Below are 26,364 nucleotides of genomic sequence, written 5' to 3'. Positions count from 1 at the left end.
GATCTGCCAGCTTCCACCTCCCAAGTGCTGGGATTACAGGTGTGCACCACTGGGATTACAGGTGTGCACCACCAACGCAGGCTAGTAAAAGTCTGGAGTCCAAGTGTTCTGATTCTGACCCCAGTTCCCTTCCATTCTACTGTTGATTTTGACAAGTTTCTCGGCACACTTGCTTCTTCATCTATAAGATGAATGCAGTTCACAGCACTAATAGGAGGATGAATCAGGGCTCTCAGACATGTAAAGCGCTGAGAATCAGCTTCCTGACAATCTGTCCGCTTTCTGGCCACATGATCAATGTCTCAACTACTCTAAGGAGCTGATGAATGATAATCAAGCAGTACCCAGGTATATCTTTCTCTTTAGCACAAACATGCTCTTGAATCCTGAGCCCTCTTGCATATTCCCTTCATTAAACCCACCATCTTCCCTTCTAGATTGTTCCTCCTCTCTCTATTCTTAACCTCAGTCAGTAGAATTATCATTTGTAGTCTGAGTCCCTAACCTAGCACTCACCTCCTTCCTAATAGGTAATGCCTACTCTTTCCTCAAGATAGCTCTGGCATTATCTTCTGTGGGATGCTTTCTCTGAAGACTGTATTTGTCTGTCTATGTAATTCTTTTGTTGTTGCACTAGGGAAATCCAGAGCACCAGGCATGTTAGGCAAGCACTCTACCACTGAAAGATAAAACAAGCTGTCCAAATCTCAGTTCACTGGGTTGGCTCCAAACCTGTGATTTGTTTCACTCGAGTAGATAGAGATTACAGTTGTAAGCCATAGACTTTCCATAAGCATCCTTTGGCCTACCTGTCCACTCTTACGGCCTGCTGTGCCTTTAAGCTATACTGATACAGCATGCAACAAACATTACTTCCATGAGCAATCTTTCCTGTCCTATCAGAGAACCAGCCACATACTCTGCAGCTACTATCTCTTCATGGATTCCTTTTGTGAGGACCATTATTCTAGATTACCTTTTTTTGTCATGCCCCCACTTTTCCCAGTTGATCAACTTGTAGTTGAAAAGTAAACCTTATTTCTTCTTTATATCCCTTTCTGCCACTGCTTATGCAACACCTACCAAGCATATAGTACATACTCAGCACATGTCTAATGCAAGAAAAAGAAAGCAGTGGCAATCATACTTCCCCTAGAAAAACAGTAAAATGTAGATCAGCAGCTATACTTTCTCACGCAGGTAAAAAAAATACAAAGTTGTTCCAAGTAAGAAAACGGAAAGGTAAGTGTACACAGCTCAGTGGCAGGGTGCTTGTTTAGTATGCACAAGGTCCTAGGTTCAATTCCTAGCACTGAAGAAAGGTGGGGGGGCAAAAGAGTAAGCAACCCAAATTCAATATCTACCAGTTTTCAGACTGAAAACACTCCCTATAAATTCCAAACCTTGTTGATAAACATTTTTCAATTAGTAAATAATGTAGAAGTTATCTATATTATACAAACGCCTCAATCAAACCAAGCACCATGGAGATAGGAAAATGAACCCTAACGCCTGCTGCACTGGAGCTCACATTTGAGGGCAGAGAAAATGAGGCAAGAGGGGGCAAGAGGGTAGATCAAAGGGCAACAGTGGAAGAGAAAACAGGACTCTGCCTCAGCTGGACAGACAATGTTTCAAAATAGTACTCTTTTCTAAGATTTACTTTGTGTGTGTGTGTGTGTGTGTGGTCAGACGACAATGTGAATGGATTATCTCCTTCCTTCTTCCACGTAGGTCCTGGCCACTGAACTCAGATCATCATTCAACCCCTCCATCCACAGCAGATTCTTGCCAGTGTTGCTGAGAGAGGGTAAGACTGGGCAGCCAGGGGAAACAATGTAAGTGGGATCACAAAATGTCTACTTTGCTTTTCCCGCTTCCAGATTAAACCCGGGTTCCCGTAAGAGCTTTACTGTCGTTAAGGTCTTTCAGCTTACCCCACGCCTGTTATGCAGCATGAGTCCTAGCCTTCAATCATCCATCCTGGAGATGCTCTCTGAGCCCTTGTCATGTATAGAAATCACACCAGATACTGACAATACACATATGCAGCGATGAAGCAACATAGCTAGAACTTACAGCCTGATAGTGGCCACGGACCATCCCTTCCAGTTCTGACGTCTGAGCACAGACCCAAACTCAGAATATCTGAGTTTCAATGCCACTACCAAATGACTCATATTGGGCAAGTTTGACTTAATCTCTCTGCATCGCACTTTCCTGTCAAGTAGGAACAGTGTGGTATGTGCAATGCTTTAAAGGTGATGTGGGGGGACGCCATGTGCAGTGAATAATTGCCATTCGGCCATGTCCACACTCACCGCTTGCTCATTCCTCATCCCGATGTACCTGATGCCCAATTCCTGTGCAGCAAGGGCGATTTCGGTCACGGGGATGCCTACGACTCCGAACATGTATTCCACATTCTGGGGGGGAGGGGGGGACAGAGGAATAAACGCAGATCACCAGAAAGGCCAACAGGACCCCCCCCCCGCCCCGCCCTCCTCCGTCTCTATGACAACGCGTTCTCTCTCTCTCTCTCTCTCTCTCTCTCTCTCTCTTCCCCTCCCTCTCTCTCTCCTCTCCCTGACGATCCACCATACTTGCGTTTTCAGGGCCTGGGCGATGACTTTAGCACCAGACACCTGCTCCTCGCTTCTATCGCTACCCTCTCCCGAGTTACTTCCCGGCATCTTCCACCTAAAGTTACTTCAAGGCACTCTGGCGGCCCACAGCCTCACTATCCAGACAGAGTTGGCCGCACGCTACTGGTGACCGACAGGAGAACAGCCAACCGCTTTTAGCCAAGAGAAGGGGCGGGACTAGGAGTCAGTCCTCCGTGAGGCGATAACATGAGCACGCCCATTCTCCATTCAGCCTTTGCCCGGCTCTGCCGTCAGCGGAGGCGGGATGAACCGGAGACCGCGGCCTATGCCGAGCAGGTAAGAAACCCAACCTCCGAGTTGGCCCGCCATGGTTTCCGTCTCCACCGGGGCAGCGACGGGGCTCAGTCCCGCGCAGGCGGGTAACACCCGTGCACCTCGAGGGTGAAGGCTGAAGCCGACCACGTGGGGGAGGGGCGTGGCTCCGGCGCGCACCTCCGCCCCCGCCCCCGCCGGGGCTTCTTGCCGACGGGAGCAAGCCGCGCGGAGGCTGCTGGGACGCGGCTAGCTTGGAGCGAGTGGAAAGTTGAGGAAAATGACCCATGGGTCGTGCTGTCATGCTTCGGCACCCTCTGATTTCATAACTGTGGTTTTTGCACGCCACAGAATGTGCACGTTACTTAGGTCTGTGCTCAAAGGTGTACTTTTTTTTTTTTTTATCATAGATGACACCCAGCTTGTTTGTCGAAAGATAAACTTGTCCAGAACATCCTTCACACCGCAACTGCCCGTGCCCTCTGCCTGGTTTTTATTTATTTTTGTTTCTGTGGAGTGTCACTAAGTTAATAATGTTGGTTGCTCTCGACTTACGGGTTCAAGGCGAAGCCTGCTGTCTATACAGCCAATGGATTCCTTTCTCAAAACAATCACTACCAGAACTCTGTATGAAGTGCACACTTAACTCTGATTAGAACAAATCACTGTAATTCAGATTAAGTGCGTTTTTTTATATAAAAGAATTAGTCAGCCGGGCGATAGTGGCGCACGCCTTTAATCCCAGCACTCGGGAGGCAGAGGCAGGCTGATCTCTGTGAGTTCGAGACCAACCTGGTCTACAAGAGCTAGTTCCAGGACAGGCTCCAAAACCACAGAGAAACCCTGTCTCGAAAAACCAAAAAAAAAAAAAAAAAAAAAAAGAATTAGTCTCCAACTGGCCATATTTTGCCATTTAGCCAAGTGAAAAACCATTGAGCTGGTTCTTGTCTTCACCTGCAGTGCATGGTACACCATTTCACGCTTCCCTCGTTGCCTGTTGTGATTGAGCAGAAGCGATGTGAACACTGACTGGAAGGCCAAGAGTCACTCCAGTTGCATCCCACTGCACCATAGTAACCCCAGGATCTGTAATTTACACAAAGCACTCTGTGCAGGCATTGCACACATTAATCATTGCACACATTAATCATGTTGGCAGTGTGCTTGAGATTTTATTTGTTGAATTTTGCCCTGGTTGAGTCAGACGTGGTGGTGTGTGCCTTTAAAGCCCAGCACTTGGGAAGCAGAGGCAGGTGGATTTCTGTGAATGAGAGCCTAGCTACTCTACCTAGTGTGTTCCAGGACATCAGGGCTATGTAGAGAGATCCCTGTCTGAAATGACAAAACAAAAATAAAGAGGAAGGAAGAAAAAAATCTGGCATTTTAAAAATAATTTATTTAACTTTATTTTATGTGCATTGGTGTGAAGGTATCAGATCCCCTGGAACTGGAATCACAGACAGTTGTGAGCTGCCATGTGAGTGCGGGGAATTAAACCCAGGTCCTGTGAAAGAGCAGCCAGTGATCTTAATCACTGAGCCATCTCTTCAGCTCCTTGGCATTGTTTTTAAGTTTACTTGTTGCTCAAAGGAAGAATAAGCTTTTTGTTTTGTTTTTGTTTTTTCGAGACAGGTTTTCTCCATAGCTTTGATTCTCCTGGAACTTGCTTTGTAGACCAGGCTGGCCTTGAACTCAGATCCGCCTGTCTCTGCCTCCCAAGTGCTGGGATTGAAGGCACCACTGCCCCGCTGGAAGAATAAATCTTTAAAAAATGTGCTAGGGATCGAACTTAGGACCTTGTGTGTATCAGGCAAGCACTCTACCACTGAGCTGTATCACCAGCTCTAAATTTTAACTTTCTTAAAAACAGAAGGCTAGGGGTTTGGAGAGATTGCTCAGTGGTTAAGAGCAGCGGCGACGCTCCACACGGCCTGAGTTTGATCTTCAGCACCCACATGGTGTCTCACAGCCCTCTATAACTCCAGTTCCAGGGAAACAGATGGCCTCTTCTGGCCTCTGAGGGCACCAAGCACACACATAGAACACGACACGCGTGCAGGCAAAACACTCGTACACATGAAATAAAATAACAATAATAATAAAAAGCAAAAGAAAAGGCAGTGTTGGTAACAAAACTTTCCAAAGGGCAGAACCAATCATCAGAATCTAAATAGTGATTATTTTAATGATCTAGATTTGAGATTATGAGGAGTGACTTGGCAACTTTCCTCCAAGTGGGTGAAGATAATATCTAGGTACCTGGGAGAAGCAGGGAGAGCTGTAGGTAGGGTGTGGTGAGGCATGCCTCCAATACCTGTACTCAGGAGGCTAAGGCAGGAGGATCCCAAGGTGAAGGCCAGCCTGGGCTAGAGTGTCCCTGACCCAAAAATAAGTGATTAAAAAGAAAGTCGCAATATTATGCCCAGGAAGATTAACTTTCAGAAGAAGGCAACTTCTATAGGCAGTAATTCCATGGCCCCAGATTGTGATGTTATCTCTGTCGGTTCATACGAACACTAGGAATCCTTACAACCCTAGCTGAACCTGTGACAAATAGGTCATACCTTACCAAAAAGTGGTGCTTGGTTACCAAACAAAGAAGGAATTAGGATTATTTGTTAGTCCACCTTCATTTTGTTGTCGTGACAAACACCTGACCCAAAGCACATTCAGGGAGGAGAAGGAGTCATAGTCCATTTTTCAGAGAGGTTGTCAGATCAGAACTCAAGGCAGGGACCATGGAGGAACCTACTCGCTGGTTCACTCTGTGGCTTACTCCCTGCCTGGTGCTTACTGAGCTTTTTCAGATAGCCCTGGACCCCCTGCCCTATGAGCTGGGCCCTCCTGCCTTGATTAATGTCCATCTTGATTCGTCCCTCACAGATGTGCCCGCAGACTGGCAGCTACTTTATGCAGACACATTGCTCAGTTGACTCCAGGCTGTTTCAGGTTGACGATCGATGATAACTAGGAAATTTGTAACATATTATAGAAGGGCTAAAAAAATCAAAGTGGCTGACAATCAAAACGGAAACTGAGTCCATATCTTCTGCTTTTCTGGTATGGGGATTGAACCCAGGGCCTTGGGCTTGCTAGGCAGCTCCTACACCTGCTGGGCCTGGGAATCGAGCATATGTTAAAGAGCAGAAGCAGCTTTACTCCACCCCACGTGGGTACTTCTAACTAGTTAGGGCCACAAGCAGGGGGATCCGTGTTGTGACCCTGAGCAGGGGGAGTTGGTCCTTTTTGAAGCAAAAGCTGCAAGTTGGGGGCAGGGTTGGGGTGATATAAGAAAAAGAATCTTTACAATTTGAGGTTAAGCTCTGGGTGACAATTTGGGTACATTCTGGGAATTTACTTGTGATAACGTTTTATAATTAGTAGTACAATTTGTGATAACAAGGTATTTGTACAAACTTAACGGGGTTTGTGGACACTTGCTTACACAAGTCTGTGGCTATCTTAACACAACGGAGAGCTTAATTTTTAACCAACTGTTCCCCCATGACTGAGAATATAGGACAGCGGTCAAGCAATAGAAGAAGCTGGGTAGGTGGGTTAATAATGTTCAGACGTACTCTGAGGTCTTCGTACCACTAAGCCCTGTTTTTACTCTTTTTTTTTTTTTTAAGACAAGGTTTCTCTGTAGCTTTGGTGTCTGTCCTGGAACTAGCTCTTGTAGACCAGGCTGGTCTTGAACTCACAGAGATCCGCCTGCTTCTGCCTCTGGGATTAAAGGCGTGTGCCACCACCGCCCGGCCTGTTTTCACTTTTTACGTTAATACAGGGTTTCACTAAGTTGTCCCGGTCGGCCTTGAACTTTGGGTCTTCTTGGCTCAGTCTTCTGAGTAGCTAAGAGCACACAGCTATACCACCTGCGAGTAAAAAGCCAGGAACAAAAATGAAAAGGAAATCTATATAGAGCACTATTTTTACAAACAACCCTTAAACTACACTGCAGGAAATGCGCTGTAGAAAACATCAACAGAGACAGAACAGGCATCAAATAAGGGGTAAAATGGTTGCTCGAGTGTAACAGGCTAAGTTGATTCTGTTTGCTTCTCATTAAATTTATCACCTTTATAGTAGCAAAGCTGAGAAACAAGCTTGAAGCAAAACTGCCCATGGAGACAACTTTAGACGCTGGAGCCGTCAGGGACAGCTTAGTAATAACTCAATAATATGCCCGTTTTGTTGAAAGGCACTAAGCACTTTCCCCTGGTATCCTCTGACCTAGAGAAAGCTTGGATTCCTGCCTCTGGCCTGAACTTTGCCTAGCAGTTTAATGCAGCCATGACCTAGCACTGAAGCCGGGAGCACTATGGAAAGAAAACAGAAAGAATGTGGTTCTCGTGCTTTGTCCATTCTGGGTTTGTTTTGTTCTTCTTTTCTTTTTAAAGTAAATTTGAAAGAGTTTCACATTAGCAATAACCACCGCAATGATATGTGTACTATGAAGACATAATGGCTCAGCATGTAGTGTTTCTCCTTGGAACAGAACTGCAAAGTCCCCAGGGTTGAACTAAGGACATTTTCATAAGGGAAGACTTAATATCATAAACTGGTTTCATCATCATAACCTTTGAGCCCTTTCTTGGGGCTTATCAGCAACTCATTGTTTTCTTATAGTTAATATTTATGGCATCTTTCAGACCCATGAAAGGATCAGAAGTTACTACAAAGCTACAAGCCAGCTTCTAGCTCAGGAAAGCCACACAGTGGGCCGGCCTCCTGTGTCCCGCCCTGACTGCATCTCCTTTCCCATCCCATAGAGGGAGCCATTACTTTGAACTTTATGTTTATAATACCTTCATGATCCATTTTTAGGGTGTCTTAATCTATTTCTGTTGTTGTAAAAGAGTACATGACACTAGGCATTGCCTATTGTTCTGTGGTGCAGGGGAAGCGATTGTTCCACCTCCATCCCTGACTCTTCCCCTGCTTTTTATGTTGAGGTAGGGTCTGTGAGTTGCCTAGCCTGGTCTTGAACTCACTCTGGAAGGCCTTGAACTGGTGAGCCTTAGCTTTAGCTTCCCAGGCAATTGAGGATTATAGAGTCTGCATTATCAACCCTGGTCACTGCTAAGTACTGTGTAAGGACTCCTATTTCTGCCCACTTTTCTAGCAGCTCAGAGGAGTCCGTTACTAGAATCGGGTTTTGGTGAGAACTGCAGAGCAGGAAGGCAAGCAAATGTGTGAGGAAGAGAGAAAAAGAAGACCAAACTAGAGATGGCGAACTCATTCCTAAACAATTCATGAGGATAAATGAGTCAGACGCCCTCCAACTAGACCCCACCTTCCAGCATGGCTGTGTTGAGGGAAATATACCATTTAGGGGAACACAGTCAAACAGTAGCAGACTTTTAGGGTAGTTTCTCAGGGTATGGATAGCGCACTCTGAAGACTTTGTATGTCTTAACGCCTATGTGAGTCTCCGTGTAGAATACTGCTGTGAGGTATTGCCGGTTTCAACAGAAATTGTTCTCCAAGGTCATTTTAAGAACTTTCCTTTATAACATCATTGTGTGAGAACTGCCCTTTTCTCCATCAATTGGAACCTTACTGTTTTTGTTTTTGCCAATCTAGTCTGGCATGGTAGTGCGCACTTATAATTCTAACACTTGGGAGACAGAGCAGGCAGGTTCATCCTCAGCTACATCGTGAATTCAAGGCCAGTCTTGATTCCTTTTAGGAAGAGGATTAATAGCAGGAAACAAAGAAGGGTAACAAGGAAGAATATGATTGAAATGCATCATGTTGATTGTGAACCACCATGTGGTTGCTGGGAATTGAACTCAGGACCTTTGGACTGTCAGTGCTTTTAACCTCTCAGCTGTCTCTCCGGCTCCTGAGCCATCTCTCCAGCCCCACAGTCCAGTTCTTAACACATGGGATTTTATATCTTAGGGAGTATAAGAAATCTCTGAAGACATTTTTGGTTATCACTATCAAGGGACACTATGGGCAACAGTGTCTATGATCTGGGTGTTTTGTTTTGTTTTGTTTTTCTAGACAAGAGTTTCTCTGTAGCTTTGGTCTTATAGATCAAGCTGGCGCTGAACTCACAGACATCTGCCTCTGCCTCCCGAGTGCTGGGATTAAAGGTGTGTGCCACCACTGCCGGCATCTGGGTATTTTAATAACCTGTAGTAGCCCTGACAGCATATAATTATCTGGTCCAGATAGGCCTGGTGGCCTTTGCCTTTAATTCCAGCACTAGGAAGGCAGATACGGTTAGATTTTTGTGAGTTCTAGGCAAGTGTGGTTAAGTCCAAAGTATCAATACTGCAGAACTGAGAAATGTTTATTTTATTATTTTTGTTTTGTTTTGTCAAGACAGGGTTTCTCTATGTAGGCCTGGCTGTCCTGGATTTCACTCTGTGGACCAGGCCGGCCTCGAGCTCGGGGATTCTCCTGCCTCTGCCTCCCAAGTGCTGGGATTAAAGGTGTGTGTTACAACTGCCTGGCTTCATGTCATTCTTTTGTTACACACACACACACACACATACACACACACTCACACACACAATTCAAGTAGCTAGCTGGGCTATGGTGGTTCAGGCCTTTGGTCCCAGCATTTGGGAGAGAGAGATGGGTGAGTTTCTGTGGGTTCGGGGCCAGCCTGGTCTACAGAGTGAGTTTAAGGACGGCAAGGGTACACAGAGAAACCCTCTCTCAAAACAAAACAGTAAAAAACAAAAACAACAACAAAAAGTACTGCTGCTGTCAGTGATTATAATGGCACTGTGAAACTTTTGGGAAAGACAGTGGCAAATTAATTATGCTTAAATAAATATGAGTATGTTCTTATATTTAGTTTAAAATATAAATTTAAAATATTTCAAATTTACAGTTAAATTTAATACTTTAAAAAAAGAAATGCATCGCGTACATAGGTGAAATCTCATAAGAAACCTGTCATCATGCATATTTAACATATGCTAGTGAAACATTAAAATAAAATTATAATTTTTGCCAACTTGATTGACATAAAATAACTTGTCATTTCCAAAGATACTGTGATTATGAATGAAGTAAAGTTTTGCCCTTTTCTTTACTAGATTATTTATCTTTTTCTTATTGGTTCATAGATATCTTTTATATGTCCTGAATGCAAATTATTTGTTTTTTCTTTGTTTATAGCTGCTTTTTTTTCTTTTTGAGAAAAAATTTCCCTACTTGAGCCACACTAGTCTTAAACTAGAGATCTGCCTGTAGTTCCCTTTGAGATGTTGAATTTTCTAATTATCTGTGATAATTGTTTTCCTTTATGTTTTATTTCTTGTATCTCATTTTATAAGTGGTCCCTAATTTGAAACTTTTAACCCTTTTTCTGTGTCATAAAGTTTGTTTCATCTTTTGTATTTATTTGATTTTCTGACCTTGTTTGGACTCACTAGGTAGTCTAAGCTAGCTTTGAATTTGGTATTCTTTTGCCTCAGCTTCTCAAGTGCTGGGATCACTGATGTATACCACTATGCCAACCTCATTAAGTCTCTAGTGTACCTGGTGTAGGTGACCTGGTCCAGCAAGTAATTCTTCAGTGGCAGGATCCTGAGGGGGGAGACCCAGGGATGAGGGAACAGAAAATAAAAAATAACAACAAAGCACCCAGAAACTCTGGGACCAGGAGATCTCAATTAAGCTGATGGTTTATGCCAAGTAAGTATAGCATCTTATATACATTTTACAGGGGAAAATGGGCAGAGTCGACAGATAGCTATCATACAATGAGATGGTGTCGGCAGGAAGCTAACCAAGCAAAGATGTACAAAGGGAACACAGGGAATCTCAAGTGTGTAAACAGAGCACATGGCAGCTTTGGGACTGATAACCCCAGTCTCTTCAGGGGAAAAGCCAGGTTCCCAGGAACCAAAACCTTAATACCTTCCAAGCCCTCAACCCAGCCCCAAACCAGATCTTGCCAAGTCTGCCTCTGGGCAAATACATAGAACTAGTGTTCTCTTTGTTATTTCATCAGCGCCTCTGAGAAAGCCTTGGGTTGGCCTGGCTCCCAACAACCAGGAAATACACGCACACAAGGGGCAGAGGTGTGTGGAACCTGCACTTGTTTCTACACAACACCTTTATGAATTAGGTTTGCTTGGATATCTATCCACCCAAAATTTGGTGGCTTAAAAAAAAAAAACAACCTACGTATCTGTGAACCCAGGTTCAGCTGGGCTCATGCTCAGCTGGCCTCATTCATGAGTCTGATCATTTGCCTATCACTAGATTATACTGGCAGTTGACAGACGGGGTTGTCTGTCTGGGCACCTGGCATATCTGCCACTGAAACACATCTCACTAGACACCTGCTTTCTTCATAGCTGTAGAATGGGACAAGACCCATTGTGTAAGCCTTTGCATATTTGGTAATGTCCCATTTGACACAAGTCACTTGGCTAAACTTAGACTTGACTCTGAGCTAAATTACACTATGAGGAAATAGAGAGGGAACTAATTGATTGGGTTTTGTAATAGTCAAGTTGCCATAATTGTCAGTTGTTTGAGCACCATTTGTAACAGTTCATTCTGATTCCAGTATCATGTTCTGTCGCTTTAGACACATATCAAGCTTCATGTATGCATCGCTTTCCTCTTGCTGTGGTAAAATACCATGAGCAAAGCAACTTCAGAAAGAAAGAGTGTATTTTGGTTACAGATCCAGAGGGATAGCACTCATCAATACACAGAAGGCATAGCGGGGTGGCAGAAACAGGAAACGGGCTGATCATATTTTCATTTACATAGGAAGGGGGTGAGGTGAGAGAGAGAGATTGATTCCCATGTGCAAGAAGCAGAATGAGGCTGTAAACCCTTAAAGTGACCCCCAGTGACATACTTTATCTGGAAAGATTCCACCTCTTAATGGTACCATAACCTCTCCTAACAGTGCCAAACAGCAAGGCTCAAGTGGGCAAATACATGAGCCTATGTGGCACATTTCTTAATTCAAGTCATTTTATACACACACACACACATATACATACATACACACATATATCACATATATACATATATTTGTTCTATTTCCATCATATATATATATATATATATATATTGAATAAAACTTTCTATTCGCTTCCTCTTCTAACACCTATATGATACTATTTTGTTTCTTTTGACAGTGTCTTCAGAGTTTTAAGTCTGGTTTGCTTTTTCGAGACAGGGTTTCTCTGTGGGGCGGTCCTGGTTATCCTGGAACTCACTTTATAGACCAGGCTGACCTCGAACTGAGATCTGCCTGCCTTAGCCTCCCAAGTGCTGGGATCAAAGGTGTGAGCTACCACCACCAGGCTCATTTTGTTAAAACAAGGTTTCTTTATGTACTGAGGTTGACCTAGAACTAGTTATATAGCCCAGTGTGGCCTTGAACTCACAATCCTCCTGCTTCAGGCTCCCAGGTGCTGGGATTACAGATCTGAGCCACCACATCTGGCTTCTGCCTTAGTGTGTGTGTGTGTGTGTGTGTGTGTGTGTGTGTGTGTGTGTGTTGTATGTACATATTTGAGTGGCATGTGCAGGAACATGTTGAGGCAGATGTCGGATGTCTTTTTCAGTTGCTCTTTAACTTAATTTTAAGACATGGTCTCCCTGAACCTGAGCTCATTAGTTCAGCTAGACTGGCTGACCAGTGAGCTCCAGGGAGTCCACCTTTTCCCCCAGTGTTAGATTACAGCATACACCAGTGCTCCCCACATTCATTGAGTGCTGAAGATATGAGGTAACATGCATGGCCGGCAGATTACAGACCAGGGCACCTCCTGACAACATCTTCTCTATTAGTTTTAAGGAAATAAAGAGGAAAGAAGTGCCTACCGACTAAAAGACACTTAAAAAGTCTATTTTTTTTTCAAATGGGCAACAGTAAATTAATGTTTAGTGGGTGACAAAGCTGTTTTAATAATTTTTTCTTTTTATTTTATGTGTATTGGCATTTTGCCTGCATGTGTGTGAGAGAGAGTGTCATATTTCTTGCCACTGGGGTTACAGACAGCCATGAGCTGCCACGTGGGTGCTGGGAATTGAACCCAGGTCCTCTGGAAGAGCAGTCAGTGCTCTTAACGACTGAGCCCTCTCTCCAGTCCCAACAAAACTGTTTTTTTAAAAAAGAAAAAAAGAGAGAAAGAAAGAGACATGGTGGTTCTAAAAGTGTTTTAATTACATGAACATTTATGAATAAGGTTGTCTGACTTAATAAAACAAAAACAAAACCTAGACATCTAGACACATAATTAAATTTTAGCTTTAGATTATCAGTGGAAAAAGTTTTAGTATAAAAATACTTTTAACATGTGAAATTATGTGAAAATCAGATATGACTGGCTTTCCATGTCTGACAAAAGCCATAATTTTTATTTAAGGTGGTAAAGAAGTTTCCATTAGCCAGCCTTCCTCATAGCTAGAAGAGGTTGCTAGGCAACCTTTGGGGAAAGTCAATGGAACTGGCAAGTACATCCTGCTTCTTCACCATGTGGTGCCTAGACTTGGAGCTGTCATCTTGCCACCACAGGGTAATCCTGCAGATGGAAGACACATGCAAAGGCAGATGGAAAGAGAAGAATTCGAGTCTTAGTGAAACCTCTTGAGTCTGACCTCATGGAGAAAATAATTCTTCTATATCCTATGTAGGCGGAAGTTTCTATCCTACAAGCCGCTCCCAAGTAATCATGCAGAGGCTTAATATTAATTATAAATATTTGGCTAGTAGCTTAGGATTGTTACTAGCTAACTCAAATTTGAAGTCAAGATACCTTTAAAATATATGTTGGTTTAGCTTAGCAGTCTGTACAATGAAATGTCTCTCTGTACTTAGCTCATTCACAGTCAAAAATTTTAAAGAAAACACAATAATATGCATAATCCAGACTCTCTGTGTATTTTCCATCATTATGTGGCTTATTTTTCTTTACTCCTTTAATTTATGACTGTCTGTACTCATTTATATTACTTTTACTGTCTCTTTAAAGACTTTGTTTTATTTTTTAAACTTATTTCTTTTTATAATTGTCTATACTCTTTTTCTTCTCTGTCCCAAGCCTACATACATTTCTCCAACACTGTGACCTTTTCAGAGGTTTATTTATTTATTTTTTTAAATATTTATTTATTAGGTATACAATATTCTGTCTGTGTATATATGTGCAGGCCAGAGAGGGCACCAGACCTCATTACAGATGGTTGTGAGCCACCATGTGGTTGCTGGGAATTGAACTCAGGACCTTTGGAAGAGCAGGCAATGCTCTTAACCACTGAGCCATCTCTCCAGCCCCCTCAGAGGTTTATTTTTGTCTGAATCTGTCTTTATTGCGTATCTGTAATTATTTTCTGATAGGATCACCTTTTTTTTTTAAAAAAAAAAAAAAAGCTAAGCAGGCATGGCTAGGACCAATTCTATGGCCCTGCCTGTTTGCTCTGCCCAGGTCAACATGGTGGAAGTAATGTTCACTGCCTCTGTGAGCCATGCTCAGTGTCCCAGCTCCAGGGACACAGCGGGTCTATGTTGCCAGCAGCAGGTCTATGTTGCCATTAGCAGATTGTAGCACACTACTCACAAACCCCATTTAAGTGCAGGACCTTCTGAAAGAACCAGAGTTCATGCTACTAGCAATAGTGAGGGGGCCGCCCCCTTTTTAAAAGAGGCTGTGAAGTTTTTACTGCTAGTGCTGAATCAGGAAGCCTTCTCTTAGAGGAGCTACACTTCTTTGCTTGCTACCAACAAACAGAGCCTATCTGGAAAAAAAAAAAAACGTGGTTACCAAGAATCTGTGCTTGGCTCCCATTTTTGTAGTTCTAGAAGCGCTCTCTCTCTCTCTCTCTCTCTCTCTCTCTCTCTCTCTCTCTGTCTCTGTCTCTAAAAGCTTTTTTTAGGTCTTATGTAGATCCATGTCCCATTTGGTGGACACCATTTTGTAGATAGAGATTGCTTGTTCATTTCAAGGCCACCCATACCTGAAATAATCACACAGAAACTATATTAATTACTACATTTCTTGGCCAATAGCTTAGGCTTCTTATTAACTAACCCTTACATCTTAAATTAACCTATTTCTATTAATCTATGTATTGCCACAGAAACTATATTAATTACTACATTTCTTGGCCAATAGCTTAGGCTTCTTATTAACTAACCCTTACATCTTAAATTAACCTATTTCTATTAATCTATGTATTGCCATGAGACTCATGGTTTGCCAGTAAGGTTCTACGGCATCTGTCTCCTTTGGCAACTACATGGTGTCTCTTCTACTCCACCTACCCTCTCTCTACATCTGTTTGAATTTTCCATCTGGCTTTACTCTGTTAAGCTATTGGCTAAAAGCAGTTTCTTTATTAACCAATAGCAATAAAACATATTCACACTATACAGAGGGGAATCCCACATCAAGGGAGGAGGGTGGAAGGGGACTGGAGAAGAATATATAGTCCATTCTTATCCAAACAGCTAAAATAAAGAACAAAACTGTAGTTCTGTGCAGAGTTGTGCAAGTAGTCACAGTTCTGTGGGAAATGGTATTCTACAGAAGACTCACTAGAAACATAGTTGAGACCTTTTCTATTAACACAGAAATTCAATGCATTCTCAAAATTCAAGTTTCAAGATTTGGAGAGATACTAACATTCCATCACATAATTAATTAGAAAGTAGTGAACAGAATTTTAGGAAGATTATGTAAAGAAAGGGAACATGAGTTTTGTTAATTCTTGAAGGCAACTTGAATTTATTTCTTGGGAAATTAACGAAATCTTAGCAGCTAAAGTATTATTAAGAAGAGCACTCCCAAGCCAGGCGGTGGTGGCGCATGCCTTTAATCCCAGCACTCTGAGGCAGAGGCAGGCGGATCTCTGTGAGTTCGAGGCCAGCCTGGTCTACAAGAGCTAGTTCCAGGACAGGCTCCAAAAAACCTACAGAGAAACCCTGTCTCGAAAAAAAAAAAAAGCACGCCCAGTCTCGACATCTTGGTGAGTAAACTAACAGCTTTATTAATGAAGGTATTGAGGGATGCAGCAGTGAATGGCTGCTGTAGGGTGGTGGTTTCCTCCTAAGATTGCAGCATGTTGGGGGAATGTGATGCAAATGTCCTGCTGAGAGTCACACACTTCCATAGGCGGCAGGTGGGAGAGTCACACACTTCCATAGGCAGGTGGGAGAGTCACACACTTTCATAGGCGGTGGGTGGGAGAGTCACACACTTCCATAGGCGGTGGGTGGGAGAGTCACACACTTCCATAGGCAGGTGGGAGAGTCACACACTTCCATAGGCGGTGGGTGGGAGAGTCACACACTTCCATAGGCGGTGGGTGGGAGAGTCACACACTTCCATAGGCGGTGGGTGGGAGAGTCACACACTTCCATAGGCGGTGGGTGGGAGAGTCACACACTTCCATAGGCAGGTGGGAGAGTCACACACTTCCATAGGCAGGTGGGAGAGTCACACACTTCCATAGGCAGGTGGGAGAGTCACACACTTCCATAGGCAGGTGGGAGAGTCACACACTTCCATAGGCAGGTGGGAGAGTCACACACTTCCATAGGCAGGTGGGAGAGTCACACACTTCCATAGGCAGGTGGGAGAGTCACACACTTCCATAGGCAGGTGGGAGAGTCACACACTTCCATAGGCGGTGGGAGAGTCACACACTTCCATAGGCGGTGGGTGGGAGAGTCACACACTTCCATAGGCGGTGGGAGAGTCACACACTTCCATAGGCGGTGGGAGAGTCACACACTTCCATAGGCGGTGGGTGGGAGAGTCACACACTTCCATAGGCGGTGGGTGGGAGAGTCACACACTTCCATAGGCGGGTGGGAGAGTCACACACTTCCATAGGCGGTGGGTGGGAGAGTCACACACTTCCATAGGCGGGTGGGAGAGTCACACACTTCCATAGGCGGTGGGTGGGAGAGTCACACACTTCCATAGGCAGGTGGGAGAGTCACACACTTCCATAGGCGGTGGGAGAGTCACACACTTCCATAGGCGGCGGGTGGGAGAGTCACACACTTCCATAGGCGGTGGGTGGGAGAGTCACACACTTCCATAGGCGGCGGGTGGGAGAGTCACACACTTTCATAGGCGGTGGGTGGGAGAGTCACACACTTCCATAGGCGGTGGGTGGGAGAGTCACACACTTCCATAGGCGGTGGGTGGGAGAGTCACACACTTCCATAGGCGGCGGGTGGGAGAGTCACACACTTCCATAGGCAGGTGGGAGAGTCACACACTTCCATAGGCAGGTGGGAGAGTCACACACTTCCATAGGCAGGTGGGAGAGTCACACACTTCCATAGGCAGGTGGGAGAGTCACACACTTCCATAGGCAGGTGGGAGAGTCACACACTTCCATAGGCAGGTGGGAGAGTCACACACTTCCATAGGCGGCGGGTGGGAGAGTCACACACTTCCATAGGCGGCGGGTGGGAGAGTCACACACTTCCATAGGCAGGTGGGAGAGTCACACACTTCCATAGGCAGGTGGGAGAGTCACACACTTCCATAGGCGGGTGGGAGAGTCACACACTTCCATAGGCAGTGGGAGAGTCACACACTTCCATAGGCGGCAGGTGGGAGAGTCACACACTTCCATAGGCAGGTGGAGTATGCGTTGAAGCATAGTCCCACGCCTAGTAAACTGAAATAGAAAGGACACCCAGGAACTGCACAATGCTAAATTGCCATTTTGTTTTGAAGAGACTTTGGGAGGTGGTGAAGGTAACAGAACCTCACAGCTACTTCCAGATAGTATTTTGGAGTTGAAGACTCAGTAGCTAGTGAAGACCTCCCAGGTTTATATCTCTGTGTGCCAAGTGGGAACCCGGCTTGCCTCTTCCATAACGGTATAAACACCGTTTCGGGTGCCAGGACTGGGACTGATTCTGTGTCTTGCCCTTTGCCCTTTGGTTTTTTTCAGTGCGAAATAACAAAACTGTATGTGTACTGTATTGGCCTTTCCACCACGTGGATTACGACAGGATACTTCACTGCCTGCTATTGTCTTCTTGCCCTAGCGGCTGTCCTTTAGCCTAGCATTTGTGGTTCAGTGACTCTGGAGCTGCCAACACAGAAGGAATGACTTGATTATACAGTGAAGTCCCTGTGGTTGTGCCCACCACACAGGTTATTTTGTTTCCTCCTATTACCCTGTCTTTAGATCTCATCCAGCTGTCATCCTTACTGTTCATTTTCTCTAGACTCCCTTTTAGGTCTTTATTCCCGGTCACGTCGCTTGCTTTTCTAATTCTTGAGCATTTCTATTGTTTACTTCATTTACACCATCGTCAGGTTCCTTTGTTTGCCATAACTGTGTGTATGTTGGGGCGGGGGGGGGGATGGGGTGGAGCACAGGCTGTTGAGAGCACAAGTGGAGGCCAGAGGTAGACGTTAGGAGTATAAGGTGTCTTCCTCAATTGCTGTCTAGAATCTCTTGCCGAACCTGGAACTTGCAGATGCAGCTGGACTGGCTGGACAGGAAGGCCCTGGAACCGGCCTTACAGATGATGGACATGGACATCCTTGCCTCTTACATGGCGCTGGGATCCGAACTCAGGCCCTCATACTTGCACACAGCCACTTTATTTACAGGGCTGTTTCTCTAGCCTTATTTTCTTCCCTACTTCTTTTTCATTTCATTTTGTCCTCTTCCTCTCTGTCTTCCTTCCCTCCTTCTTCCTCCTCTTTTAAATGCTTCCTTCTCTTGTCTATTTTGTGCTGGTTTTTAAATATATAATAAGCAATTATTGCTTTGTTTTCATTCATAACAGAGTGTTTAGTAACAATTTTTACTACGTGTGGTAATTTTCTGGTGAGTAATCTTCAATTTCTTTTCTTATAGTAGTTTTCAAAATATCTTTGGCTTTTTGTTTACTCGGTTCAGAACGAGTGAATCCTCCAGCACAGTTTGGGTTTATTTGTAGGAGTTTATGTGGGAGGTAAACAAGGCTGTGTGATAATTACCTTCTCTCTGCACTTTGAAGATATCTTATTTCTGTCTCTGATATTGAAAAGTCTACTGTTGTTCAGCTCACCATAAAAAAAAATCACTGTACCAGTTTTTTCAAATTAAAATTAGGGTGTGGGTGGGGGAGTGCATGCCAGGTGGGTGTGTGGAGGTCTCCCTAAGGTTGGTTCTCTTCCACCTTTATCGGGGAGCTGTGACGTGAACTCAGGCTGCCACAGCTTTCTCCACTGAGACATCAGGATGATTCCAAAGACCTGTATCTTTAAAGGTCATGCTTTCCCACGTTTGCTTCCAAGACCCACGATTGCATAAGATTGCCTTGCTGTAGGGTTCTCTTTTTTTGCTTTTTCGAGACAGGGTTTCTCTGTGGCTTTGGAGCCTGTCCTGGAACTAGCTCTGTAGACCAGGCTGGTCTCGAACTCACAGAAATCCGCCTGCCTCTGCCTCCCGAGTGCTGGAATTAAAGGCGTGCGCCACCATCGCCCGGCTGTAGGGTTCTTTTTTATCCTGAATTTATTATTTCTGTGTTTCGTTATCGGACATGAGGCTTTCCTGTAATTACTTCGTAGGAATATTGTGGGACATCATATGTGGTTTCCCTGTCTCTACCCTACTTTCTTTGTTTCTGCCATTTCTGTGCTGTATATTTTTTTAATTTAAAGATTTTTTTAATTTGAATTTTATGTATCTAGGTGTTTGCCTAAATATTTGTCTGTGCACCCCATGCGTGCAGTGCCCAAGGAGCTGAGAAGGAGGCATCAGACCCTCTAGCTGGAATTACAGATGGTTGTTAGCAGCCATGTGAGTGCTGGGTACCAAACCCAGGTCCTTTTTAAAAGCAGCAAGTGCTCTTAACCACTGAGCATCTCTCCAGCCCTTCATGTTGTGTGCCAGCTCTAATCCTCATTCATCTCTTACAAACCTCTCCATCTGACTCTATTTAATAATCCCTCGCTCTTTGATCCACTTTAGGGCCCACTGGGCTCTGTCAGTCATCATCAATGCCTTTGCCATTTTTCACTTGGGTTACAGTCATCTGAATTTGCTAGGGGTCTCATTTTGCTGTGGTCTTTGGATTCCCTTGAGTAATAATTTCTTTGTTTTATGATGTTGAACATTTTGTTGAAGACTCTGATTGGAATCTCCTGTGTGGTCTGGGTCAAGAGTTTCTATAGAGGGGGCATGGACTGACATATCCAGGCGTCTCAGGAATGTGAACATCTTCGGAATTTTGTGCTTCAGCACCTTTATCTTGTGGCCTGGGTTGTGTGTGTGTTGTCAGAATTTGAATTCCCAACTCACTGTAAGCAAAAGCTTTGGTTATCACTTCTCTGAAGTGTAGTGTCCACAGCCTAACTTTGCTGTGGCAGATGGGTAAGCTGCCAAGAGACTGAAGACAATACCCAGACATAGGAGAGTCCAGTGATAATGGAGACCATGAGCACTTTCCCTCCACGGTACTTCCTCGCCACCTGCTTACTCCAGGTAAGGGGTTATAGGCAAGCTGACTAAGTGTTGGTCTTTCTTATTTGCCGCCTTTGTTTCCGTGTGTTCAGCATCCCAGGGTCAAGCTGTCTTTAGGGTCATATAGCCAAACAAGTTCTCTCTGCTTCTCACAGGTGACAGCACTGGTCTGTCGGTTCCCAGTGTCCCTTTCTGTCTTCTTCAGGAAAGCAATAACCAGGGCATTCTGGTTCTGCCCCTCCCTCATTGGCTCTTTTTACTTGAAGGATCCTTGGGGTCAGAAATGGATTAGTTCTCAAGGACCATACTGGGGAATACTCATCCCTTCTCTGGAGCTAGTGGGGGGATTGCTGATGGCTTTTTATTTTCCTACTTAGAACAAAGCAGAAGATGAGATATATGGTTCCAGGTCCAGCAGTTACTTTTCCAGGCAGGCAGGCAGGTGTGTGTGGTTTTTTCCATCTGTCTTCTTTTTTTAAGATTTATTTCTTTTATGTACATGGTGTTTTATCTGTATGTACACCTGCACGTCAGAAGAGGGCATCAGAAAGAGACATTCTGTATGGCTGTGAGCCACCACATGGGTGCTGGGAATTGAATTTAGGACCTCTGGAAGACCTGCCAGTGCTCTTAACTGCTGAGCCATCTCTCCAGCCTTCCGTCTTTTCGGTGAGGGAATAATTCTTCGAGTCTTCTTAGCTAGATGCACAGATCTCACCACAACCCTAAGATTTTTTTTTTTCTTAGACTGTCTCTGACAATTAAAAACGAAACGTCTTAGATGCCAGGCTTGGGAAATCTTCCAATCCTACCTTCCCATTCTGGCTTCTAACTTATTTTTTATTTAAAAGACTTTATTTTTAAGAAAATCTTTAGGTTCATAGTAAAATTGAACAGAAATTACAGTTAGCCTGTACCCATCGCCCTGATTCTTACACAGCCTGCATCATTATCAACATCCTGGACCAGAGGGTGGTACATTTGGTACAGGCGATAAACGTGCCTTGGCCCATCATCATCCAGCAAAGCTCGTAGTTTACATTAGGATTTGCTCTGCCCATGGTATTTGCAGCCCTCTTTTGGACACAGACACAGTGGTTATAGATAGTCCTTCACCCTACAGGAAGGAGGAGGCTATCGAAGTCCAGCAGTCCTGCACCTTGGACTCAGAGCTGAGCTCACCGGCTCCAGGCACACGGCTATGAATGAGGTGCTCCTTACGCTGAGCAGTTTCCCAGCCATGAGACCCAGATCGGGCCTGCAGTCTCTGCTGATTGGCACAGGACAGGGCTCACTTGTCACCAGAAGGCAGACCCACCGACCACTGCATGGGATGTTAGACGTTCAACCCTCCTTTTCCAGCTACGCAGTAGTTACTTTTCTGTGGCTGGGATACAAATATAGAAGAGTTGATTTGGGCCTGCAGTACTAAAGAGCTATAGTGCACACTAGCGGAGACAGCATGGAGCAGGCATCTGGAGCAGGAAGCTGCGTGAATCAGTCTTCAACCACAAAGACAAAGCCAAGACAGCAAACAGTGCTAGACCATGAGTTCTCAAAGCTCCATCCCTCACTGACAGTTCCTTCAAGGCCACACCACCTCCAAACAGCAACACCAGCAGGGAACCAAGTTTACTTGAACCAAGGGGGTGTATTTCTCCTTCAGACCATTGCACCCTGACTGGCCCCCATTGTCATTTTCCACCCAGACTCTGCAGTGGACGTCACCAGGCCCCTACTGTGGCTGTTCCCAGCACTGGAGCCCTCAACCTGGTACCTGGCTCCAGTGTTCAGAGTCTCTGAGAAACACTGCCAGGGACTTCTCCAGTGCTGGCCTGTTGTACCAGGCAAATGCTTGCCCTAGATTTAAGGCTGGGGAAGAGAGGAATTCTGTGGCTAGAATTGCCATCTGGGACACCAGGGCCGCCAGGCTTGCCTTGTGTGCCTTCCTCCCTAGGGTGCCAGGGCTGGAGCTGAGGCTCGCTGTTTTTTCGCGGCAGCAGCTTTGTGTTTCTCCATCCTTGCGAGATTCCCTCTGTTCCTTCTTGATTGCCAGTGTTCTCCTTACCCCCTTGGCATGTAGTTCTGCCCTACTTACCCTGGCCCTTCTGACATGCAGAGGAAACGCTAACCTCCGGCTTCGCCTGGAAGCACCTGCTGTGTGCCCTAAGCTGCACTGGCCTGTGGCTTCAGTGTCTGGTAGTCATCTAGGAATTTCCAGCCATAGCCCTGAATCCTGCACTCCTCCTCCTTCTCCTTGTGCAGGTTCTCCACTCACGTGTTCACAACCTTGTAATCGTCCCATAGTGTGTGTCCCTGCTTTCTTTCTGAAGTTTTTTGTGGCTGTCGTTTGTCCATTTGAAAGACAGTTTTGCTGTATTGTGGTGCTTGCCCCAGACAGCCCCCCCTTTGCTGGCTTCCTGAGTCCTTTTATTTGAAGTTTCTATTAGCAGAGTAAGGTAAAGAGATTATTTTCTCAGCCACGTCTATTCTACTAAGGAGCAGCTAAGGATTCTTCGTTTCTGTTAGTGTTTTTGTATGTTGTACCTGGAAGAACCCATCCTTTCTTCCACCATGTCTTTTCCCCCCAGCTGAGCCCTTAGCACAGTTGTCATAGTTATTATAAGTGCTATTCTGATATGTGTACTGCCTTTTCAAACTTTGGTTTTGACGTTTTAGTATCCTTGTAAATTTTTGTTGAGAAGGTTGGAGAGATGTTTCAGGGGTTAAGAGCACAGGTTGCTCTTCCAGAGGTCCTGAGTTCAATTCCCAGCAACCATATGGTGGCTCACGACCATCTAGAATGAGATCTGGTGCCCTCTTCTGACGTGTGGCAGGCAGAATACTGTACACATAATAAATAAGTAAATAAATAAATAAATCTTTAAAGAAAAAAATTGTTGTTGTTGTTGAGAGAATGACATCATGCTCTGGTAATGCGAGCAGCTTCAGGAACCAGGCCTTTGGTAAAGAGGTGGTGGTGTGGAGAGCCCACCAGAGACCACTCACCAGCCAAAAGTCATTCCAGCTGGCTGGACCTATATTCAGGGATTCAGGACCCAAGTGAGTGCCCCGTGATTAGAGTAAGGGGTTTTTAAAGGCTAAAACCATATCCTGGTGACTCTGTCTTGGCAGTTGCAGTGGGTGGTTTTGTGCCCGAGAGAAGTGTAACTGAAGATAAGATAAGCCGTCTGCTGCAGCTGGAGGTTTCCCTAGGCAGGCCATTTAACAGAAGCTTACCTAAATTAGCGGGGCACCTTGACCTTGGGTTCCTAGAACAGAGTTGGGTAATTTTCCACAGAGCTTACCAACAAAAGATCAAATTCCAGTTCCATCTAAAATGGCTGCAGCAGTAATATAAGATGGAGGAACCTCTGCACTGTCTTGCTGTCACAGTACCAAGAGAGGTGTCCTGGAGTTTGCAGGTACGTCGTGGACTGTCTGTACCCTTGTACTTTTGACCTTGGACTCAGGGCTCTCCCTCAAGGTGAGGTGGAAAAGCCAGAAGGAGCTAATGGGGAGATTTCCCTCTCCCACGCGGCAGCTGGAGAGGGCTAGAGGTAGCGGTTTGTGACTTCCCCTGATCCTCCCAGAAGTGGGACGAGGGCTTTTCTCTAATCTTCATTGTGAAAATCGCTAGCCTTCCTAGAGGCATGCTCAGACTGGTCCCTGGGCCTGTCCATCTCAGCCTCACCCATGCTGAGCCTTTTGCAATTTTCAATTACCAGTTAGGCTTCCTGCCAGGTTCTGGGGGCCAAGGAGCTTTCTGCTTGCTCCCAGGCCTCTGACCTCCAAGTGCGGTTCTCTGTGTTTGTCTGTATGCTAATGTACAGCTGGGAGAGCCCCTGATCCTCAGTTTGTTAGTAGGATAAAGTCTCCGTATCTATGCTTCCTGTGGGCCAAACCAGAAACTTGAACTCTCTGCTATCTATCTATCTATCTATCTATCTATCTATCTATCTATCATGTACACAGTCTCTATGCCTCCATGCATTCCAGAAAAAGGCACCAGATCTCATTATAGATCATTGTATTCACAACGAATTGAACTCAGGACCTCTGGAAGAGCAGTCAAATCCCTTAACCTCTGAACCATCTCTCCAGCCCCTTGATATTGTTTTTAATAGTTGTCATTTATTAGAAAAACCGTGTAACACTAAAGAAAACATAACAACAACAACAACAACAACAACAACAACAAAAAGATAGGATCTGTCTATGCAGACCAGACTGGCCTCAAAACCTCGGTGATCCACCTACCTCTGTCTCCCCAATCCTGAGATCAAAAGTGTGCACCACCCCTGCCCAGGAAAGAAAACATTTTAAGCAATTCCAGCACAGGAGACAGAGGCAGGAGGATCACTGCAAGTTCAAGGCCAGCCCCGTCTCCGTAGTGAGACCCTGCTTCAAAACAAAGCAGAACCACAGAACGTGGTGAGTCCCTATGAGATAACGTGTGTGCTCCCACTCCCTCACCAGCTGCCATCTGCGGTCTTTGCTGGCATGCACATGTGCTTTACCCAGCGGCTATCGCTGTCGCTATGGATAGTTTCCCGTAAGAGGACATATTAAGCGTATTTCATTATCAAGGTTCTTCTTAATTATGTTTTAACCTTCTGCCTAATGCTCCGTGTCACCGATATGCATTGATTTCCGTGATTTTCTTCCTACTGCTCATGGCTTTCCTGTTAGACCGGACCTCCAGGATCGGCCACGTCAGGGAATGGAACAGTGAGCACTCCACATCAGAAGCTTTATTTTCAACTTACAGGTGAAGGGGTGAAAGCTTCGTTTTCTCGCCTTATTTTATTACGAGGATCAGAACTGATCTTTAGCCCCCTGCACACTGAAACCCGAATGCCCATTTCGTTTACTTCCGTGTTACGCTGTCGTTCCCCCCCCCCAACACCCTCCTCCTCCGTTAGAATGACGCCCTGAGATAAAGCCCCCAAGCAAACGGTGACGCACTCGGAACACCAGTTTTCAGATCTGTTTGGGACAGTTAGAGATCGCTGTGATCACTTTACTTGCTTGCCTTAATTTTTTTCTCAACTCAAAGTTTGGGAAGGTACCAGTTTGAATTGGTCTTCTAGGGAAGTTCGGAGGCTTTTCCCGTGCCTGTGGTTTGCCTGTCTGCCTAAGGGCCGCCTTGATGTTCATATTTTGCGTGCAGATTCTGTCAGTCTGCTCTTTGACCGGTTTAACTGCTTCATCTCTTAGACAGCTGTCCCAAATATCTGGTGTCTGGCAGTTGTTTGTGCATGCCACAAGATATTTGAGCTTATTTCCAAATTGTTGTTTAGCCGCCCCAGGTGTATTTATTCTACCTTTCCTCCATGTTTTGATTGAGGCATTGAAAGGCTGTGTGAACTCCGACACATGTGAAATCCTGGCTGTGGCTTCAGTCCCTTTTTAGGTAAAGGGCCACCTCTCTCCAGCCAAGGAACTGGAATGTCTACCTCAGCTTTGCAGTAAATGCTAAGAAGTGTAGAACCTGCAACATTCATGGAAGGAGCCGAACCTTCCCTTCCCGGCCATAGCTGCAGCACCTTTGGCTTCCCCAGGTCTGGAGGACTTAGCCCCTCAAGCTTAGTAAAGCTGCAGGATTTTGAAAACAGGCCACGGGCCTGTCCAGTTAAGAGACTGGAAAGCATAGGACAGTTGGCCGTGTGTCAGGATCAGGATACCACTGAGACTGAGCTGGGACCTTTGCTATAGAAATAGACGCCATTCATCACATAATGCCTGATTTAACCAAATCAGACCAGGCAGAAATGCTCGGGACCGCTCGGTGAGTCACTCCACACTCTGCACTGCTGTTGCCGAGAATGGGCTGAGTGGTAAGCAGGCCCCAACAGGGAGCTGTCATTTTATCATGTCCTGCCCTCTGTCTGAACACACCACTGGCTTCTCTTAGTCCCATATGATCTGTCACATGCTCCTTCCTCTTCCTGATCCAGGGACTGATGACATCAAGATCCATGAGTTTTTCTGTTCCTCTTTCTCTGGACATAGTTAC

The 26,364-nt window shown here is 45.1% G+C and overlaps 2 protein-coding genes across 5 annotated transcripts in view; one reads left to right on the top strand and one right to left on the bottom strand.

The window, feature by feature from the left end:
- The window catches only part of Hacl1 (2-hydroxyacyl-CoA lyase 1), a 35,690-nt gene extending 32,911 nt beyond the window's left edge, over positions 1–2,779 (bottom strand). Inside the window, exons 1-2 of one of the 2 annotated variants that reach the window (XM_041662860.1) lie at positions 2,604–2,779; positions 2,322–2,426 (exon numbers count right to left, since the gene is read on the bottom strand). In XM_041662860.1, coding sequence (XP_041518794.1) covers positions 2,322–2,426; positions 2,604–2,693 — 195 coding nt within the window. In that variant the 5' untranslated portion in view covers positions 2,694–2,779. Of the gene's footprint in view, positions 1–2,321; positions 2,427–2,603 lie in introns of those variants that run through there. The other variant, XM_041662861.1, reaches the window with a different exon arrangement.
- Positions 2,780–2,833: 54 nt separating this feature from the next.
- Positions 2,834–26,364, top strand: part of Btd (biotinidase) — a 36,624-nt gene continuing 13,093 nt past the window's right edge. Inside the window, exon 1 of one of the 3 annotated variants that reach the window (XM_041662862.1) lies at positions 2,834–2,942. In XM_041662862.1, the coding sequence (XP_041518796.1) occupies positions 2,911–2,942 (32 nt within the window). In that variant the 5' untranslated portion in view covers positions 2,834–2,910. Of the gene's footprint in view, positions 2,943–23,673; positions 23,771–26,364 lie in introns of those variants that run through there. The other 2 variants (XM_041662865.1, XM_041662863.1) reach the window with 2 other exon arrangements.

Source organism: Microtus oregoni, unplaced genomic scaffold, assembly GCF_018167655.1.
Source record: "Microtus oregoni isolate MIOR12 unplaced genomic scaffold, Mior012 000013F_ref0000133, whole genome shotgun sequence".
In the NCBI taxonomy this organism is placed as follows: Eukaryota; Metazoa; Chordata; class Mammalia; order Rodentia; family Cricetidae; genus Microtus; species Microtus oregoni.
The sequence above is the reverse complement of the archived record's forward strand: the minus strand, read 5'-3'. Positions and strand labels throughout refer to the sequence as shown.